The sequence below is a fragment of the Emys orbicularis genome, chromosome 15 (assembly GCF_028017835.1).
Source record: "Emys orbicularis isolate rEmyOrb1 chromosome 15, rEmyOrb1.hap1, whole genome shotgun sequence".
Taxonomy (NCBI): Eukaryota; Metazoa; Chordata; order Testudines; family Emydidae; genus Emys; species Emys orbicularis.
Genome location: NC_088697.1, coordinates 28,310,528 through 28,331,874, shown reverse-complemented (window position 1 = coordinate 28,331,874; position 21,347 = coordinate 28,310,528). Strand labels below are relative to the sequence as shown.

Here is a 21,347-nt window from a genome sequence, read left to right as displayed (position 1 = left end):
AGCTGTGCATACCTCTCTATCAGTGTTATAGAGGGTGGACAATTTATGAGTTTACCCTGTATAAGCTTTATACAGAGTAAAACGGATTTATCTGGGGTTTGGATCCCATTGGGAACTGGGTAGCTGGGTGCTAGAGACAGGAGCACTTCGTAAGCTGTTTTCAGTTAAGTCTGCAGCTTTTGGGGGATGTGGTTCAGACCTGGGTCTGTGTTTGCAGCAGGCAAACAAGACAGTGCACTGAAGTCCTAAGCTGCCAGGGAAAACAGACTCACAGGTAGTCTCAGCACATCAGGTGGCAGTCCCAAGGGGGTCTCTGTGACCAAACCCATCACAGTGGTGTAGTCGAGTAGCATCTGTGCACAGATGATTGCTTTGAAATGCTGGTAAGTGATTTTAAGTGAGGTTTAAGTGTGCTGGCTGGAGAACAGACCAAGTGGTTACCGGTTTGTTATTTTCCGTTTGCTTATTTCGGGTAAGGGAAAAAGGGACAGAAAAGTAAGCAAAATAAGTAAGAGTGAAAATCAGAAGAAGCTAGAACTGCACAAGTTGCAAATTGCCCAGAAAGGCTGAATGCTGGGAAAACGGGCTCAGCAGTAGTCTCAGCACATCAGGTGGCAGTTCCACGGGGGTCCCTGTGACCAAATCCATGACACCCAAATCTACAGATCTCCCCCCACAGCACTCATTGCCCATGCAGCCCCTAGTCACCCTACATCCACATAGCTACCCCCACAACTCTCCTAGCCTGTGCAGCCCCCCATCACCCCACATCTACAGAGCTACCCCCACAACTCTCCTAGCCTGTGTAGCCCCCAGTCACCCCACATCTACAGAGCTACCCCCACAACACCCACAGCCTGTGCAGTCCCCAGTCACCCCACACAACAGAGGTACCCCACAACACCCAGAGCCTGTGCAGCCCCCAGTCACCCCACATCTACAGAGCTACCCCCACAGCCCGTGCAGTCCCCAGTCACCCCACACTAGAGATACCCCCACAACACCCAGAGCCAGTGCAGCCCCCCGTCATCCCACATCTATAGAGATACCCCCACAACCCCCCTAGCCCATACAGTCCCCAGTCACCCCACATCTATAGAGCTACCCCCACAACTCTCCTAGCCTGTGTAGCCCCAAGTCACCCCACATCTACAGAGCTACCCCCAGAACACCCATTGACCGTGCAGCCCCCAGGCACCTCAATCCACAAAGCTGTCCCCCACATCAGCCCACAATACCCATCCACCTCCCCACACGCCCATACAGACCCCATGCCACATGGGAAGTGGGATGGGTGCCTGGGATGCCAAGTGCCAGCCTTACCGGGAGTCGTTGAAAGTGTGCCACTCGCCAGACACGGGGCTCTTGCAGTAGGCTGTGTAGTGCCCCCCCATGGTGGTCCCGGAGTGATTGGAGACAGCGTACAGGTTGTAAACAGCATGGTCTGCAGGGGTGGGGCACAGCAAACCCAGCAATTAGCGAGGGCAGGGTCCAGCGCACCCATCCGAACCCCTGCTGCTGGAATCCCTGCCGGGCAGGTACTGGGCCCTTGGGATCCCACTAGCAAGGTAGAAAGAGCAAGACCCCAAGGACTGAGCAGGAGACTGGGAGGAAGCCAGGACTCCTGGCTTCTATTCTCAGCTTGGGGAAGGCGTGCGGTCTTGAGTGAGCAGGTGATTGGGGGGCCAGGACTCCGCAGTTCCATTCTTAGCTCTGCCACTGGCTTAGTGTGTGGCTTTGTGTGTGTCACTGCCTCGCCCCGTGCCTCAGTTTCCCCACCTGAAATACAAGGCTAATGATACGGACCTGTCCCTCGGGGGCTGGGGAATTCATCCATCACTGCCTGGTTCCCTCAACGGTGTGGGGTAGAGGGGTGCAGCAAGGCACAGAGCATGCTGTGCAGCCTGGGGGGACAGAACGTACCCACGCCCTGTCTGTGGGATGAGTGCACGGGCAACCAAGGACATGCAGCTAGTGGGGGCAGCTCCCTTGGGGTGGCTGATCAGCCACCAAGCTCCCTGTGCCAGAGCCCGATTCGAGGTGGCTGCAGCACGGGGAAGGGTGCAGGCTGAAGAGGGGCAGCCTGGACGGAGGAGAGGTGGCTATGGGGAAGTCTGCTTTGCTGGCAGGCTGCAACCTGTTTTCTTGACCTTGGTAAGTGAAGAATAAATCCATGCAGGGGGGAAGGGTCACGGCTGGGTGTGTGTCTGATCAAGGGACAGGCAAGGCAGTGTGGCACACTGGTTAGCGACAGGGGTGCTCTGTGACACGCCTCTGATGGCCAGCGGGATGCAGTGAGGGACGCTGCCCCAGCCCTGTCCCGTCAGTTACGGGCATGTTGTCTCCCTGTGCCAGCGCACCCAGCCCCCGCCTTGCCCCAGGGCACTCACTGCAGCTCTGTGCGGCAAACTCCCGCAGGTCCAGGTCCTTCAGCTGGAAGCTGATGAAGGTGGTGAGCTTGCTGGTTCGTATCCTGGCCTCGGAGAAGCGCTTCAGATCTGGGGGGCGGAGTCAAGGAAAGGGGGCTGGGCCAGGACAGATGGATGGGAGGAGATGAGCACAGAGCCCTTTGCCCTTTTGGGGATGGGTCCCGGGCTCCCTCTGGTATGTCCCACTCAGCAGAAGCTGGATCTGCTAGTGCCTGGGGGTGGGGGGTTACTCCCACCCATAGCCCTTTGCCCCAAGACCCCCCCGCCCCATGCTACCCAGGTGCTGGAATCTCTGCTGCAGGGAGCTCCGGGGAGCCTGATGGATACGAAGCACCAGGATCTTTGGGAACCTCTGGATGCTGAACTTCTTTGTGCACCTCGTCCTGGTTTTGCAGCGGCAGCACGTCTGGGGGAGACAAACCAGGGTTAGAGGGGGATCCTGATAGCGTCACCGGGGGGCTGAACCCAGGAGCCCTGGGCCGGGCCCGACGGTGCCACCCGCAGGGGAACTTCAGCAAATAGGCCCACCCTCTAGCAGAAATGGGGCCCAGCTCAAGCAGGTCCAAGCCTGTCCCTGAGCCAAGATGGGTGTCCACCTTAAGGGCAGGCGGCCTCGTTCCCATGGGGCTGGGATGCGGGACCAACTGCTACAGCAAAACTGTGATGTGGGCAAATGGCCCAGAGCCATAGCGTGACGATCTCTGTACCACATCTCCTGGTCCCTAAACAGCAGTCTGCCTGTCCGTCCGTCCAGCCCTCCCTCCATCCCTGCCCATCCCTCCCTTCCTCCCACCGATTGCCCACCCATCCCTCCCTCACCGGCTTCTCGTCTCCATCCAGCACGTCCTCCTTGGTGAAGAGCCGCATGCAGTCCAACAGGGTCACCTCGCTGTAGCTCTTCTGCGGAGAGCAAAGAGCAGGGGTCAGAGCACGCCCGGGCCGGTGGGGTGGGGGAAAGCTGAGCAGCAGGCGGGGGCGCGGGCGTTACCTTGGCGATGGGCAGGGACAGATCCCAGAAGGGGTCGAAGGCCGTGGAGCAGTAGCCGCACTCGCTGCAGGTCAGGGAGCTCTTCAGCTGCCCGACAAAGAGATCTGGGGAGGGGTGGGGACGAGAGGGGGTGAGAGACGCCCAAGGCGCTGCATGGCCCAGCCCTCGCCCGGCAGGGCTCTGCCCATCACAGCAACGGTGTCTTCTACCGATCTATCCATTTGTATGCTGGATGTATGGGGTCTCTTGGACCCAGCTCTCTGAGCTGGCTGCCTGCCCTCCAATTCCCCCACCCGCCTCCACTTCAGTCCCTGGGCCTTGCTACCCTTCCATCCACTCCTGCCCCCATGTCCTCCCCTCCCCGTACCCAGGCACTCACCTCCGATCCGGCTATCCTCCCTCTCCTGGTATTTCCGCCACATCTGCCTCCCTTTTTCATCATCGCTGCAGGGGACAGAGAAGAGACAGAGCGCGTGAGAGACGCCCGCCAGGGCCAGCGTCCCGCCAAGCCCTCAGCTGCTTTGCAGTCTGCAGGCAGAAGCGTGCCGATTAGGAGGGAGCTGCAGGGAGCATGCTCTGCCCCCTTTACGGTCGCTGGTGCAGGACTGATGCTTCTCTGGTTCTGAACTCCACTACCGCGCCAGTGGGCTATGCCGAGGGCCTTCGAGCTTTGCATTTAGTCCACTTGAATTCCAACACCATTGGAGCACTTGATGGCTCGCGAGTTGAGTGAGTTAAGAGATCAGAGCCGTACCCCCATGTGTCAAGCCTGGGGACTCCATACATTTGGGATCTGTGGAGTGCTAATTCCAGGGCTAGCAACGCTAAACCCCACAGACATCACAGCAGGCAGCGTGCAGAACGCCGGGCTGTTACAGGGCTGCCGGCTGCTGACTCACCCAAGCTTAGAATGCATGGGAAGCAGGGATCCCCTCACATTAGCAGGGCTTTCTTTTTCTTTTTTTTTGGGGGGGGGACGACAGTTACCCCCCCAAGTTTGGGATCCACTGGTGATTTTCCTTCCCTGGGGCTCATTTATTAGGCCCCAATCTCCCCTCCGTACCCGCAACCCCCGTCTCCCCCAGGCCCCATCACAGTTGGGTTCTCGTGTCCTGGGCGTTTGCTGCCAATTTGGTCCAGCCTCCGCCAATCTGAACTTGCTCAGAATCCCCCCAAAGAGAGAGCTGGCCAAGGCAGGTGCCCCGGGGTGGAACACCCCTGGGAACCCTTCCAGGGTTCCAGGCTGGGCTTGAGCCAGCCGGCAGGGAGTGTCGCCCCCTGGCGATGATGGATGGGTGCTGCTCGGCAAGGGCAGCTCCATAGGGCACCGTGTGAGAGGCACCACTTACGGCAGGTGGTCCAGGTTGTCCAGGTGAGATCTGGGCCTCACTAGCACCCGGTTCACCTCGCTGTGGAGCCCATCGAGGAGGAAGCGCAGGAATTCCTGAGCGTCCTGCTGGCTGGAGTGGACAAGGGAAGGGTGAGAAACCGCTCCCTGGGCAACACAAGCCGTCCCTACCCCTGCCCCGTCTCGCCTAGAGCCTTACTTGTAGCCGACAAAGCGGGGCGCGTATCTCTGGATCTGGGTCTTGAATTCCGAGGGGCTCACCGCTTCGTTGGGGGACGAGGTCCAGAGCAGCTGGATCAGCTTGGCGAACTCTGCCGAGAGAGAGCGGGAACGAGGGTTACCCGGGGCTCGCCGCTCGCTCCGGCCCAATCCCCCAGGCCCCTGGGGGCGTGTTCAGAACCGTAGCCCCGTATACTGGCGGCTCTCCTCCGATCGGGGACTGTGCAGCTTCTTACTCCGCCAATCTGCTCCCAGCGCATATTCACGGCCAGAGCTGCTGAGCAGAAGAGCAGCGGGAAGCCTGGTCTGCTCTGCCTGTGAGCCTACACCTACGCCTCGGGTATCGGCGGCAGAGCTGGCAAACCCTGGAGGAGGCGTCGTCAGCCAGTCAGATTTAAAAAGGGGTCTTATGAATGAGTTAGGGTAGCCCATCAGCTAGAAACATTTTTTTGCCACATGTTAGGCACGCATCTGGTGGTCATCAGCAGGGTGTTTGTAGCTGCTGGGAGTGGTGCAGTTATTCTATAGCACGTCATGTTGAAATGTTAACGGGCGTCCAACCTGAAAAAATCATAAAAGCACCAAAAAGCCCACAACTCGGAGAAACACAGTCTATTTTTTACCAAAATTGGCAGAAAGCTTCTACATGCAATTGCCTATGAACTATGTACTCAAAATAGTGCTGTTGTGGAAAGTTTGGGGAATATTTAGCCCCTGGTGATATATTTTATGCATTTTCCTGTACTTGTCTTCCTTGGGTTAAAGCAAAAGTCTGTAGTCGCACGACAGTATGAGTTTGTTTGTACCATGTAATACAGCAACATATCTGTCATTATTTGTAGAATGGACTGAATGGAGAAGTTTTTCTGTCTGCTATTTTACATTTTATGAATATTGGCTATTGTGCAATGATTCCTGCACCGGCAACTGATGTTAATACAGCGTACACCAGGATGAAATATTTTCAGGATAAGTTCCACTCTCTGGGCCAAGACTGGACTTATGTCGTGTATGACAAAGCAATCTACTGCAAAGCACAGTTGATTAAATGGAGGAATCGAACCGAATTTGACAATGACCCCTTTGAGATGGGAGGCGTGCATCGTACAGTAAATTTCCTGGGTGACATAGGCAGTGTGATACAGGAAAGTGGGTTTGAAGACATCCTTGTGGAAGCCAAGTATTACTTGACTGCACATTTTAAGTTATTTGCAGTGGTGTGTTTTTCCCAGGATATCTGAGAGACAGGGCAGATGAGGTAATATCTTTTATTATTGGACCATGGTAAAAGAGACAAGCTTTTGAACACCAAGAAAATTCTGTTCAATCAAAGGTATTACTTCACCCACCTTGTCTCTGCACCTTTTAAGGCAGCTGTAACATCTATGACAAGGCAGATGTGTGGAATGCAGCCTCAGCAAAGGATCTCTACAAAGAAGCAACCACAAAGGGCATGGCTACAGATGAAACTGCTGTCCAAGATATTATAAAACTTGTGACCGAAAGTATGACGAAACCTTTACGCACTGAACCTGGAACAAGCCCAGACCATAGGCAGCCACTTGTGGACATTCCAATGTCTACTGTGGCTCCACCTGAAATTGGAAAGTTTGTATGATCACAGAGAATGGCACACAAGAAATGAAGCAGTTTGTAACCAGGAGGCTGCAAAGGGGTGAGGGAGACGTCTTTGATCCCATAAAAAGTCACAATCTCAAATCATTTGGTAATCTCAACAAAACAACTGATCAAAAGAAGAAGCAGACAGCACAAGCAATAACTACTGATGGTCAGATATTCAGCAAGCTGACAGTTATTGCCCAGTCCAGAGATGTTACTATCCAGAGTTTGATGACTGGTACCTGTCCCATTTCCCTTCTTCAATTTGGATGGTTCTCTAAGACCCAAAAGAGCAACAGCAAGAGCTGGAGAAAAATCTGTCAGTGGGTGAGCTACCTTAGCTATGGTTGATCTCATGATGCTTCTGCAGATGGTATGCACTGATACTGCCAAGTGCAAAACTTTGGGGGAGCTGTCTGATCAGCTGCTGAACATTATCCGTGCACTAAAATGTCAATACACTGCTGTTGTTGCTGACAGTTGTGCAAATGAAAAATCAGTCAAATCTGGTGAGAGAGCCCACTGGGGAACTGACCAAAGGCAAGAAGTTTGGAACCCCACTGTGTTAACACCATTCCCAAAGCAACACTTGGAGATGATATCAAATTCAAAGAATAAATCTAACATTGCAAACTTTCTCCACAGTGACTGGATCATGAAGTGTGAATAGAGATAGTCGCTTGGTCGTGAAGTATACCTTGCTGGTGGCTTTCATGACATCGCACGAGCAGTGACAGGCAACCATCCTGCAATGACAGACCTCGGGGCAGATCACGAGGAAGCAGATTCACGCATGTTCTTGCATGTTGCTCAAGCAAAGCAAACACTCGGAGTAAACAGAGTGCTAACATGGAGCTTGAACTCATCTGTGTGTCCAAGAGATAGAATTCATCTACCCCAAGAATAGAGCAATTTCAAAACTGGTGTTGGCCCAAAGAAGAGATTCATTCCCATGGGCAGAGAGGCTTTGGAGCTGGGAATGGACACGTGTCTTATGTTGCCAAACATTCATGCTGTCAGTGGATGTGACTCTACTTCAGCTTTCAGTGGCATGGGAAAAAGAGCTGGCTGATGACAGCAGCTGAGCTGGAGAGAGAAGAGAAATCAAAGAGGTCTTTTGTCCCCTTTAAGGTTCCACAGTATTTCATCTGCCGTTGATGGGCCTTCTCTGTTGGGCAGGTCATAACACCTTCTGCACACCAGCATTTCACACTACCCGATGTCTTTCTCCTCTTTGGTGATTTACAGTTACCGAGGATTGCAATGCAAACACTTAAATATTACCTTGTACCATGGGGTGCAGATATTATAAACGAGATTAATGCATGCAGCAATTTACAAACATTTTATAAAATCTAAACACATTCTTACACTTCTAATGCCTGTTTTAACAATATTAACACACAGGTGAATCAGATGGGTTCCAGCCAGGTATTTGTCAGTGTTCGGGTGAGTCCTAGGGACCTTGGCATAAGCTGGCACCTGGTCTCACAGTGTCTATTCTGCATTGCCTACCCAGATCTCAGGGCTTGCGGCATTCACAAAGCATGCCCATTCTCACCTCCGTTGGTCTTAGTGATGTCTGTTGTATGAATGCCAGAGCATGCCCACTGTCAACAATCCCTCTTCTCAGGACTATATGCCCATGGCATGCCTGTTCTCAGCTCCCTTACAGTCACAGTGCTGTCTGCCTGTAATATGGACCAAGTATACCCTGTCTCAGCTCCCCTCTGTCTCAGCACTGTGGACCAGACCCACAAAGGGGTATAGATGTGGCAATCTCACCATTACCCTGGCTTCTATATGCCTAGAAAATCATTCGAACAACAATGGGATTCCCAGTGCCTGAGATAGGTGCTTGGGCTCTGTCTTGGAGGAAGGGGCAGAGACAGCTACCAAAGAATGGGATACATAAAAACAGGAATGACAGGCACAGAACTGCCTAAGCTAGCCACTGGGAGATGCTGAGAAGAGAGGTGGTGATAAGCCCTGACCCTTTTAGGCAGTTTTGGACCTAGATACACTTGCAATCTGCAGCCAGGAACCCCTCCTGAAGTAAGGTGACTTAGGTGCATGAACCATTTTGTGTGAGATTGATATGTACTTGCCTAAGACCCCACAAAACAAACAGGCCTTCTGTGTAACGTTTAGTGCAATGGTGAGAATCCTCATTGGGCTATGGGGGACCCTGCTGCAAATCCCCCCTGTGCCTGTGTTAAGGAGAGATTTGGAGAGGCAGCAAATGCAGCCCTGGTGGGTGTTCCCTGGGCTTTGGGTACTGGGCTGGGGGGGTGGCTACCCTCTTGCCGGAGGAAGCTGTTCCACTTTAATTAAATGGTATTTGGGCCTCATATAGCTACAATTCCCACTGTAGGCTGATGGTTAGACTGTGTGCTTGGGGTGAGGGGAGATGTGAGTTCAAATCTCCCCTGTTGTGCGCGAGCTCATCTTTCTGGGGTAGCGTTGGGGGTGCCTTCCTTCTTGCCTTTCAAAGCTGTTCCACTTTAATTAAATGGTATTTGGGCCTCACACTGACACAGTACCTGCTGTAGGCTGATGGTCAGGCTCTGTGCCTGGGGTGTGAGAGATGTGGGTTTGAATCTCGCCTGGTGTATGTCCCCTGACCTTTCTGTAATGGTGAGGGGGTGGCCTGCCTGCTTCCTTCTTGCCTGTTGAAGCTGTTCCACTTTAGTTAAATGTGCTCTGGGCCAGCCTCATGGCAACCCTCACTCTCTTGTCCAGTGGTTAGGATACTCGCCTGGGTTGTGGGAGATCCTGGTTCAAATCCCCCAGCTGCTTGTTCGGCAGGGATTTGCACAGGGATTTCCTGCCTCCTAGGCGACTGTCCTTTAGGGTGGGCCATCCTTGTCCGAACCCCCTCTCTTTCTCAAGAGGCCTTTGTCTTCTTGGGACGGAGAGGGGATTCGGACAGGGATCGCTCACCAGTGACTCTCCCCAGGAGGTGGCGGCCCCCAGTTCACACCCCTCAAAAGAGCAGGGGAGTGCCCTGGGGTCTGCCACAACCTGGGCGTGTATCCTGATCATGGTGGACAAGAGAGAGAGGGGGTTTTACTGCTCAGCAGCAAAGCCCCTTTAATGAAAAGAGCAAGAGGCCCTGTGACAGGCCTCTTGCTCAGCTAGGAGGGGTCTCCTCTCACACACCACAGGCCCTCCTGCCCCGCAGAGCAGGGACTTGAACCAGGGTCACTCACAATCCAAGCGAGCACCCTAACCCCCATACCATAGAGGGACTTGAGAGCTTACCTTGCTCCGGTTAATATATAGTTAAAGTGGAAGGCTTGAGCGGTAAGAAATTGAGACACCCATTCTATCTCAGGGAAGGGATTTGAACCAACACCTCTTTGCTGCTTGGGTAAATACCCAGCCCACAGGACTACAGCGGGACTCACACACAGCAGCTGGCCCAATTCTCATGTAATATTTACTGAATGTGGCCTACCTTCAACAGAAAGCACTGAGGGAGACCCCACAGCCCACTACCTCCTAGCCAGGCACTTAGGCCATTCGGTTGAGAGGTAGGCCATCAACCTTCAAATCCCTTCTCAGGGAGCATAAAGGGGATTTGAACCCCCACCTGCTACTTTCTAGGGGAAAGCATCCAAACCTCTGGACCACAGAGGGACTCACGGTGTGGGAGTGGCCCAGTGACTGTTTAATTACCTAATGACATTGGCCCACCTTCAATAGGAAACACTGAGGGAGCCAGCACATTGGAATACCTCCTAGCCCAGCACTTAGAGCATTCACTTGCCAGGTAAGAGATCAAGGTTCAAATCCCGTCTCAGCCAGCATAAAGGGGATTTGAACCCCAGCCTCCCACATGCTGGGCATACACCCCAACCACTAGACCACACACAGCTGCTTGCTAAGCTTGCGACCCAATGAATATGTAATGAAAGCGGAACAACTGCAGCAGAAAAATTGGACGCCACAGCCAGGCTGCAATGAGAACCCCTCTTAGTCCAGCAGCTGCATGTTCATTCACCTTGGAGACAGCTCTTCAAGTCCCTTCTCAGCAAGCTGAGGAAGGAGCTGAACCTGCATCATCCACATGCTGGGTAAGTACCCAAGCCACTGGACTAGAGAGGGATTCATGAAGTAAGCCTGGCCAGTTACTACTGAATGAACGTGGCACAGGCTCGACACACTACAACGAGCGAGCCTCCTCAGGCTAGCCTTTACTTCAGTATCGGGGCTCACGCTTGAGAGAATGCAGAGGCCTCCTCAACTCCCTGCTCATCAGGCGAGGAGAAGGAAATTGACCCAGCGTCTTCCCCTCCCAACCTCTGCTTGCCGGCCATGGCCAGGAACCCCTCAGGTGACTTAGGTGCCTAACCCACTTCGTGTGAGATGGTTAGGGACCTGCTGAACGCCCCGCAAAACAGCCCAGGGAGAAGGAGGCAGAGGCCTCCCGTGTAACTTTTAACCTAGTGGTTAGGGGCCTCGCCTGTGATGGGGGTCGGGGGCTGCTTCAGGTTCAGCTGGGAAAGGAGACAGTTAAGGTTGGCTCTGATAGAGGACTAGACAATCATGACTTGGGTGTAGAACGTGACTCAGGACGTGTTATTTACCCCTTCACGCAACGCAAGAACCAGGGGTCACCCGCTGGCATTAGTAGGCGGCAGGTTTAACCCAAACCAAAGGCAGTACGTCGCCCCGCAAGGCACAGTCAGCCCGTGGAACCCGTCGCCAATTGACGTGGGGCGGGCCAAAACTGTGAGTGGGTTCGAAAAAAGCATGAGAAAGTGCGTGGTGAATGGGTCCGTCAGTGGCCGTTAGCCAAGACCGTCAGAGACGCAGCCCCGCGCTGAGGGCGTCCTTAGCCCGCTGACTGCCGGCTGCTGGGAGGGGCCGACGGGACGGATCGCTTGATAATTGGCCGCTTCTGTTCGTTGCCTTTGTAGCAGCCGGCGTTGGCCGCTGTGGGAAGACAGGACAGTGGGCTGGCTGGGCCATTGGTCTGATGCAATCTGCCCGTTCCCGTTCTTAACTCTCCCCTCCGCCTGATGAGCGCGAGGGATTTGCAAAGGGCTCACCTACCGCCCGGCTGAGTGCCCTAATCATTGGGTCCTGGGCTACAGTGATGGGAGCACCCTCAGTTGAAGCTGTTACACTTTAATTGAAGGCCCCTGGGTCCAGTTAAAGGCTGTGGCTCCCTCTCTGATCCCGTGGTTAGGCCTCACAGAGGGAGCATGAGGCTGGCTCGTTCAAATCCCCTTTCTGCCTGCCCGGTAGGTTGGGGGGGGTTGAAGAGGGCTCTCCTACAGCCTGGCTATGTTCTGTGTTTCAACGGCTCTAGCGATGGGGGTCTTGTGATCCCTTCCTCTTGCCTGTGAAGCTGTTGAACTTTAATGAACTATTATTTGGGCCAAGCACCACAGCACCTTCCTCTGTAGTCCAGTGGTGAGGCTACTGGTCTGGCTTGTGGCCACTGTAGGTTCAAATCTTCTCTTGGGGTGTTGCAAAGACCTTTGAAAGCTAACACCAGTGGTTCAGGGTTGTGTCTCATTCTGTGCTGGTCAAGTCTGTTGTTTTTTTTTGCCCATAGAAGGTGTTCCACGTTAATTAACTATTGTTTGGGCAAAGCCAACCCCATCACTCCTGCCATGGTCCAGTGGTTGGGCCACATGTGTGGGATGTAGGTGCTGTGGGTTCAATTCTCCAGTTCTGCTGATGCAAAAAAGGGCTTAAAATGAGCTCTTAACACTGGCAGGGTAGGTCTTTGGGTACTGCAATGCGGGGGCTGCTTCCCTCTTGCCGGAGGAAGCTGTTCCACTTTAATTAAATGGTATTTGGGCCTCACATAACTATGGTTCCCTCTGTAGGCTGATGGTTGGCCTGTGTGCCTGGGGTGGGGGGAGATGTGAGTTCAAATCTCCCCTGTTGTGTGCAAGCTCATCTTTCTGGGGTAGCATTGGGGGTGCCTTCCTTCTTGCCTTTCAAAGCTGTTCCACTTTAATTAAATGGTATTTGGGCCTCACACCGACACAGTACCTGCTGTAGGCTGATGGTCAGGCTCTGTGCCTGGGGTGTGAGAGATGTGGGTTTGAATCTCGCCTGGTGTATGTCCCCTGACCTTTCTGTAATGGTGAGGGGGTGGCCTGCCTGCTTCCTTCTTGCCTGTTGAAGCTGTTCCACTTTAGTTAAATGTGCTCTGGGCCAGCCTCACGGCAACCCTCACTCTCTTGTCCAGTGGTTAGGATACTCGCCTGGGTTGTGGGAGATCCTGGTTCAAATCCCCCAGCCGCTTGTTCGGCCGGGATTTGCACAGGGATTTCCTGCCTCCTAGGCGACCGTCCTTTGCGGTGGGCCATCCTTGTCGGAACCCCCTCTCTTTTCTCAAGACGCCTTTGTCTTCTTGGGACGGAGAGGGGATTCGGACAGGGATCGCTCACCAGTGACTCTCCCCAGGAGGTGGCGGCCCCCAGTTCACACCCCTCAAAAGAGCAGGGGAGTGCCCTGGGGTCTGCCACAACCTGGGCGTGTATCCTGATCATGGTGGACAAGAGAGAGAGGGGGTTTTACTGCTCAGCAGCAAAGCCCCTTTAATGAAAAGAGCAAGAGGCCCTGTGACAGGCCTCTTGCTCAGCTAGGAGGGGTCTCCTCTCACACACCACAGGCCCTCCTGCCCTGCGGAGCAGGGACTTGAACCAGGGTCACTCACAATCCAAGCGAGCACCCTAACCCCCGTACCATAGAGGGACTTGAGAGCTTACCTTGCTCCGGTTAATATATAGTTAAAGTGGAAGGCTTGAGCGGTAAGAAATTGAGACACCCATTCTATCTCAGGGAAGGGATTTGAACCAACACCTCTTTGCTGCTTGGGTAAATGCCCAGCCCACAGGACTACAGCGGGACTCACACACAGCAGCTGGCCCAATACTCATGTAATGGTTACTGAATGTGGCCTACCTTCAACAGAAAGCACTGAGGGAGACCCCACAGCCCACTACCTCCTAGCCAGGCACTTAAGCCATTCGGTTGAGAGGTAGGCCATCAACCTTCAAATCCCTTCTCAGGGAGCATAAAGGGGATTTGAACCCCCACCTGCCACTTTCTAGGAGAAAGCATCCAAACCTCTGGACCACAGAGGGACTCACGGTGTGGGAGTGGCCCCGTGACTGTTTAATTACCTAATGACATTGGCCCACCTTCAATAGGAAACACTGAGGGAGCCAGCACATTGGAATACCTCCTAGCCCAGCACTTAGAGCATTCACTTGCCAGGTAAGAGATCAAGGTTCAAATCCCGTCTCAGCCAGCATAAAGGGGATTTGAACCCCAACCTCCCCCAGGCTGGGCACACACCCAACCACTAGACCACACACAGCTGCTTGCAAAACTTGCGATCCAATGCATATGTAATGAAAGTGGAACAACTGGAGCAGAAAAATTGGACGCTACAACCACCACTGACGAGAACCCCTCTTAGTCCAGCAGCTGCATGTTCATTCACCTTGGAGACAGGAGACGGCTCTTCAAGTCCCTTCTCAGCAAGCTGAGGAAGGAGTTGAACCTGCATCATCCACATGCTGGGTAAGTACCCAAGCCACTGGACTAGAGAGGGGATCGTGGAGCGGGCCTGGCCAGTTACTACTGAATGAACGTGGCACAGGCTCGACAAGCTACAACGAGCGAGCCTCCTCAGGCCGTCCTTTACTTCAGTATCGGGGCTCACGCTTGAGAGAATGCAGAGGCCTCCTCAACTCCCTGCTCATCAGGCGAGGAGAAGGAAATTGACCCAGCGTCTTCCCCTCCCAACCTCTGCTTGCCGGCCACGGCCAGGAACCCCTCAGGTGACTTTGGTGCCTAACCCACTTTGTGTGAGATGGTTAGGGACCTGCCGAACGCCCCGCAAAACAGCCCAGGGAGAAGGAGGCAGAGGCCTCCCGTGTAACTTTTAACCTAGTGGTTAGGGGCCTCGCCTGTGATGGGGGTCGGGGGCTGCTTCAGGTTCAGCTGGGAAAGGAGACAGTTAAGGTTGGCTCTGATAGAGGACTAGACAATCATGACTTGGGTGTAGAACGTGACTCAGGACGTGTTATTCACCCCTTCACGCAACGCAAGAACCAGGGGTCACCCGCTGGCATTAGTAGGCGGCAGGTTTAACCCAAACCAAAGGCAGTACGTCGCCCCGCAAGGCACAGTCAGCCCGTGGAACCCGTCGCCAATTGACGTGGGGTGGGCCAAAACTGTGAGTGGGTTCGAAAAAAGCATGAGAAAGTGCGTGGTGAATGGGTCCGTCAGTGGCCGTTAGCCAAGACCGTCAGAGACGCAGCCCCGCGCTCGGGGCGTCCTTAGCCCGCTGACTGCCGGCTGCTGGGAGGGGCCGACGGGACGGATCGCTTGATAATTGGCCGCTTCTGTTCGTTGCCTTTGAAGCAGGTGGCGTTGGCCGCTGTGGGAAGACAGGACAGTGGGCTGGCTGGGCCATTGGTCTGATGCAATCTGCCCGTTCCCGTTCTTAACTCTCCCCTCCGCCTGATGAGCGCGAGGGATTTGCAAAGGGCTCACCTACCGCCCGGCTGAGTGCCCTAATCATTGGGTCCTGAGCTACAGTGATGGGAGCACCCTCAGTTGAAGCTGTTACACTTTAATTGAAGGCCCCTGGGTCCAGTTAAAGGCTGTGGCTCCCTCTCTGATCCCGTGGTTAGGCCTCACAGAGGGAGCATGAGGCTGGCTCGTTCAAATCCCCTTTCTGCCTGCCCGGTAGGTTGGTGGGGGGGGTTTGAAGAGGGCTCTCCTACAGCCTGGCTATGTTCTGTGTTTCAACGGCTCTAGCGATGGGGGTCTTGTGATCCCTTCCTCTTGCCTGTGAAGCTGTTGAACTTTAATGAACTATTATTTGGGCCAAGCACCACAGCACCTTCCTCTGTAGTCCAGTGGTGAGGCTACTGGTCTGGTTTGTGGCCACTGTAGGTTCAAATCCCCTCTTAGGGTGTTGCAAAGACCTTTGAAAGCTAACACCAGTGGTTCAGGGTTGTGTCTCATTCTGTGCTGGTCAAGTCCATTGTTTTTTTTTACCCATAGAAGGTGTTCCACGTTAATTAACTATTGTTTGGGCAAAGCCAGCCCCATCACTCCTGCCATGGTCCAGTGGTTGGACCACATGTGTGGGATGTAGGTGCTGTGGGTTCAATTCTCCAGTTCTGCTGATGCAAAAAAGGGCTTAAGATGAGCTCTTAACACTGGCAGGGTAGGTCTTTGGGTACTGCAATGCGGGGGCTGCTTCCCTCTTGCCGGAGGAAGCTGTTCCACTTTAATTAAATGGTATTTGGGCCTCACATAACTATGGTTCCCTCTGTAGGCTGATGGTTGGCCTGTGTGCCTGGGGTGGGGGGAGATGTGAGTTCAAATCTCCCCTGTTGTGTGCAAGCTCATCTTTCTGGGGTAGCATTGGGGGTGCCTTCCTTCTTGCCTGTCAAAGCTGTTCCACTTTAATTAAATGGTATTTGGGCCTCACACTGATACAGTACCTGCTGTAGGCTGATGGTCAGGCTCTGTGCCTGGGGTGTGAGAGATGTGGGTTTGAATCTCGCCTGGTGTATGTCCCCTGACCTTTCTGTAATGGTGAGGGGGTAGCCTGCCTGCTTCCTTCTTGCCTGTTGAAGCTGTTCCACTTTAGTTAAATGTGCTCTGGGCCAGCCTCACGGCAACCCTCACTCTCTTGTCCAGTGGTTAGGATACTCGCCTGGGTTGTGGGAGATCCTGGTTCAAATCCCCCAGCCGCTTGTTCGGCAGGGATTTGCACAGGGATTTCCTGCCTCCTAGGCGACCGTCCTTTGCGGTGGGCCATCCTTGTCCGAACCCCCTCTCTTTTCTCAAGACGCCTTTGTCTTCTTGGGATGGAGAGGGGATTCGGACAGGGATCGCTCACCAGTGACTCTCCCCAGGAGGTGGCGGCCCCCAGTTCACACCCCTCAAAAGAGCAGGGGAGTGCCCTGGGGTCTGCCACAACCTGGGCGTGTATCCTGATCATGGTGGACAAGAGAGAGAGGGGGTTTTACTGCTCAGCAGCAAAGCCCCTTTAATGAAAAGAGCAAGAGGCCCTGTGACAGGCCTCTTGCTCAGCTAGGAGGGGTCTCCTCTCACACACCACAGGCCCACCTGTCCCACGGAGCGGGGACTTGAACCAGGGTCACTCACAATCCAAGCAAGCACCCTAACCCCCGTACCATAGAGGGACTTGAGAGTTGCCTTTGCCCCGGTTAATATATAGTGAAAGTGGAAGGCTTGAGCAGTAAGAGATTGAGACCCTCATCCCTTCACAACCAACACAGAAGGGCTCTGAACCAGGATCATCCAGGATCCAAGCGAGCACCTTAACCCCCGTACCATAGAGGGACTTGAGAGTTGCCTTTGCCCAGGTTAATATATAGTGAAAGTGGAACGCTTGCGAGGCAAGAGATCAAGGGTAGTACAAGCAAGCAGCTCTGGGTAATGTGGGCTATGGGTTGTTTGCTAAGAAGAACAAAACAAGTGAGAAACTACCACCAACAGTGGCCTCCTTCAGGTAGCAGCTGAAACTTGCAAATTATCAGCTCACATGGAATCATGAAACAAGTTCAGTATATTCAAGTGTCCCCTGTTACCCCTGGATGGGTGACAGACAGCACGGGACAGCTCATCCCTACCATGGTGACGCTGCTGCCTGCTCCAGAAGCCACCCTTCCCTTTGTGTAGTGTAGCTGGGAGAGCTCCTGTGGAACGAGGAGACGCGACCGCCGCAGAGAAGATTTGCTGTGTTCCCATGCATGCAGCTGTGACAGGGACCCGTGTAGCAGCAGATTATCTAACAGATACTCTCGGGGCGGGGGAGCAGAAATGTTTCAACTATCTGCATACTATTGAGACTATGTTTGTGAGTAAATATAGCTCGAAGGGGTGCTGCATTAGCTAGCCATTCGTTAGCGGTAGGGGTTACATTGAGAGCACATGGCTACACTTTGTTATTCACACAATATAGTCAGACAAGACAGCCCTTCTGCTAAGAGTCATTACTGTTCTGTAAGGCATTCACATGGATTGTCATTGTATTCAGTGATAGTAAGAAGATAACTATAGTTGTACCTGTGTGCTTTAGAGGTATGTCTCCAGTTGAGCAGACAACATCAAAACTATGTGTTTTATTTTATATTGAGGGATTAGAGGTATTGTTATCTGTGTAACTTATAAAAATAGCACACAGAAAACGGTTTCCCCAATCAGTCCATTCTACAAATAATGACAAATATTTTGACGTATTACATGGTACAAACAAACTCATACTGTCACGTGACTACAGCCTTTTGCTTTAACCTCAGGCAAACAAGTACAGGGAAATGTGTAAAATATATCACCTGGGACTAAATATGTCCCAAACTTTCCAAAACACTGCTATTTTGAGTGCATAGAAGTTTTCTGACAATTTTGGACAAAATTAGCCTGTTTCTTCGCGTTACGGGCGTTTTTGTGATTTTTCCACATTGGATGGCTAGGAACCTTTAAACATCATGTGATACAGGAAAACAACACCACTTCCAGCATCTACAAACATCCTGCTGATGACCGCCAGATATGTGACTAACATGTGGTAGCAACCAATTTTTTCTAGTTGATGGGTTTACCCCTTAGTGTCTCCAAATGGGTCTGGGCAGGTAGACTAGTGATGGTGAGGCAAAGGGGTCACCGAGGGCAGGGGCTGGCAGGAGATGTGAGAAGAAAAGAGCCAGCATGACTCTCGCATCCTAGGGAGAGTTTTGCAGGAAAATCCTCTTGACACGGAGCCAGAGGGCCAAGACGCCGGGAGCCCCGTTTAGACAGGGTCACTCGCCGGAGGGGAGCTGCACTGAAAGGCCAAGCTGTGGGCCCCGGCTCAGCCCGCAATCTGCCAAAGGGACGGGCCAGGTGGAGCACTGGGATCTCCCAGCCCTGGCTGCGGGCACCTGGCTCCCCTTACCTGCCATTAGCGCGGTGTGCATACGGCTGTTGCTGTTGAGGTCCCGCACGTACTGGTTCTGCAAGCAGTAGTCCCGGAGCTCCTTCGTGTTGCTCAGACACTGCAGGATCGAGTTCATGAAACACTGCGGGGGAGGCAGAAGAGAAACCATGGCAACAGGAGACAGGACAATTCCAGCTGTGGGGGAGATCCCTGGGAAAGGGGCCCTGGTGCCAGGGGTGCTGGGAAAGCCCACCTCAATCTGGTGTTTCAGGCCACATCACTGGAGGGCACTGGAGAGAAGGATCATCTCATCTGATGTGTGTCTCTAGAGCAGGGGCTCTCAGACTTCTTCAGATGGGGGAGAATGCCCATTAGAACAGAAACATCTGGGGATTGAGGGTTGTAACTCTGCCAGACCTGTGTGCAGCCCCCAGGCTGAGAACCCAGGCAGTCTGTGCCATGCAAACCGGGGAGTTTGGGAGGGAGTTTGTTGGAGGGAGAAAGAATAAAATCAGCACGGTCTGGAAAGGCCACGTGGCTAATACCAACACTGCTCCTGGCGCCTCCCCCTCACCTGCGTCCAGACAGAGAACCTGACCAAGGACGCTTCTACCTAGGTCCTGGTGTGGATTTGCAGAGACTGTGGCCTACATTTCCCAGTCATAGAAAGCCAGGGGGGACCATCCTGTGTGAGAGGTGTCCCTTGGTAAAATCTCTCAGGAAGCAGGTGGGAGAGCTACTGGAGGAGGTGGCGAGGCTGAGGAACATCGGTGAAACAGGAAGAATTCACTGAAAACGTGCACATGGAGACCCCCCCCAGGCGGAGGAAGCAATCCCGCTGCAGAGGACTGCAATAGCACCGCCGAGGGAGGAGGAAACAGCTCCTGAACAGTGGGGAAGCTGGCTGCTAGCTAGTTCTGGCAGTGCTCCACCCCTGCTCCCAACCCACTGTCCATAGAGATCAAAAACCAGTATGCTGCCCTGGTAACGAGGGTTGAGGCATCTCCCCCAAAGGTGGTGGAGGAGGAGAAGCCATGACCCCGAGCAGATCAGCAGTGACCACAGGGCTCTGGCAGTGAGGGTGAAGGAGCTGGAGGTGCTGGCGGTGTTCTCATCAATCCTTCCAGTCAAGGGTAGGGGCCCAGGCAGAGATAGACATGTCCTGGAGGTGAACGCACGGCTGCACAGTCATAGTGTCACCAGGAAGGCTTCAGCTTCCTCCACCATAGGATGCTTGTAGCAGGGCAGTCACCCTGCTCCGGTTTAGAAGGGGTTAAAAGCCAGCCATTGGGGAGGGCTGAGAATCAATAAGAAAAGGCTGGGAGGCAGCCAATCAGGGCCAGGCTGTGCCCTATAAAAGAGCTGCAGGGCTAACCAACAGTCAGTCCTTCTCTAGCTCTGGAGAGAGATGCACCTAGCTGCCTGAAAGAGCAAAGGGTACCTTAGACAGAGCAGGCTGAGCTGGGGAGCTCAGGCCTGGCGACCTCCCAGGCTGAGGCCTGACAGGAAGGCCTACGGAGGAACTGGAGCTGCAGGGAAAGGCAGCAGGTCCAATGGCCTTGCCAATGATGAGTGGCCATCACAGACAGCAGTTTGCCTCTGGTGAGTAGGGACTAGATGATGACTGGCAGTAGACACTGAGGCAAGGTGGGTATAGGGGATTGGGGTTCCCTTGGGAGGGGAGACCCAGAGAGTAGGGGCACTGCTGTGGGCAGCACCCCAAGGGAAAGGGGCACCAGGGTCCAGGAGGGAAATGGGGGGCCTGAGGCAGGAGGGACACTGGCCAGCAGGAGGTGCTCCAGGGCTGAAAGAGCAATTCCTGAGGTAACCAGCAGGAGGTGCTACGCTGGTGAGTGCTCAATCTGTTACAATGCTGTTCTGAGAAGGACTGCTGAGTAGAGATGGGGTCCACCTTACAAGGAAGGGGAGCAGTATCTTTGGATACAGACCAGCAACCTAGTGAGGGGGGGCAGGAGACAAAAGCCCCCAGGCAAGTCCAAAACAGGGAGACTGGGGTGAAGGGTCAGAACTGGGGAAGAACATGGGCAATCACAGCAGGGACAAAGGACAAGAGGGACTATAGAGAGGAAATCAAATGAACCTCTTAGCTGTCTGTATGATAAGGAAAGTATGGAGAATAAACTGGAAGAACTAGAAATGCTAATGGATTATCACAATTATGACAGAATAGGTGTCATGAACTAGGGTGGAAAATTCATGACTGGAATATTGGTATAGAAGGGTACAGCTTGTTAAGGAATGACAGGCAGGGGAAAAAGGGAGGTGGTGTTGCCTTGTATAGCAAAGATATCTACATTTGCCTGAGGTTGAGATAGAAGTGGGAGGCAGACCTGTCTCTGAGTAAGGATAAAAGGGGTAAAAAACAAGGGCGATGTCATGGCTGGGGTTTATTATAGACCACCTAACCAGGAAGAATAGGTGTATGAGGCCTTTTTAAAAGAAACGAACAATCATCCAAAGCACAGGAGTTGGTGGTGATGGGGGACTTCAACTACCCAGACACCTGCTGGGAAAATGAAACCGCAGGGCACAGATTATGCAACAAGTTCTCGGAATGCATTGGAGCTAACTTGTTGTTGCAGAAAGTGATTTGATTTTGTCTAATAGGGAGGAGCCAGCTGAGAATTTCCAAGTGGAAGGCAGCTTGGGTGAAAGTGATCATGAAATGATAGTTCATGATTCTAAGGCAGGGGTGGGCAAACTCTTTGGCCTGAGGGTGACATATGGGTGGGGAAATTGCTTGCAGGACCATGAATGTAGGGCTGGGGCAGGGGGTTGGGG

At 53.4% G+C, this 21,347-nt stretch overlaps 1 protein-coding gene across 4 annotated transcripts in view; it reads right to left on the bottom strand.

Moving 5' to 3' along the window:
- The window catches only part of USP2 (ubiquitin specific peptidase 2), a 50,988-nt gene that overhangs the window by 1,492 nt on the left and 28,149 nt on the right, over positions 1–21,347 (bottom strand). For all 4 annotated transcript variants that reach the window (XM_065417159.1, XM_065417158.1, XM_065417160.1 and 1 more), the window contains 9 exons: positions 18,564–18,687; positions 4,965–5,076; positions 4,767–4,877; positions 3,797–3,861; positions 3,418–3,521; positions 3,249–3,329; positions 2,757–2,835; positions 2,391–2,498; positions 1,324–1,444 (listed from right to left, as the gene is read on the bottom strand). In XM_065417159.1, coding sequence (XP_065273231.1) covers positions 1,324–1,444; positions 2,391–2,498; positions 2,757–2,835; positions 3,249–3,329; positions 3,418–3,521; positions 3,797–3,861; positions 4,767–4,877; positions 4,965–5,076; positions 18,564–18,687 — 905 coding nt within the window. The remainder of the gene's footprint in view (positions 1–1,323; positions 1,445–2,390; positions 2,499–2,756; positions 2,836–3,248; positions 3,330–3,417; positions 3,522–3,796; positions 3,862–4,766; positions 4,878–4,964; positions 5,077–18,563; positions 18,688–21,347) is intronic.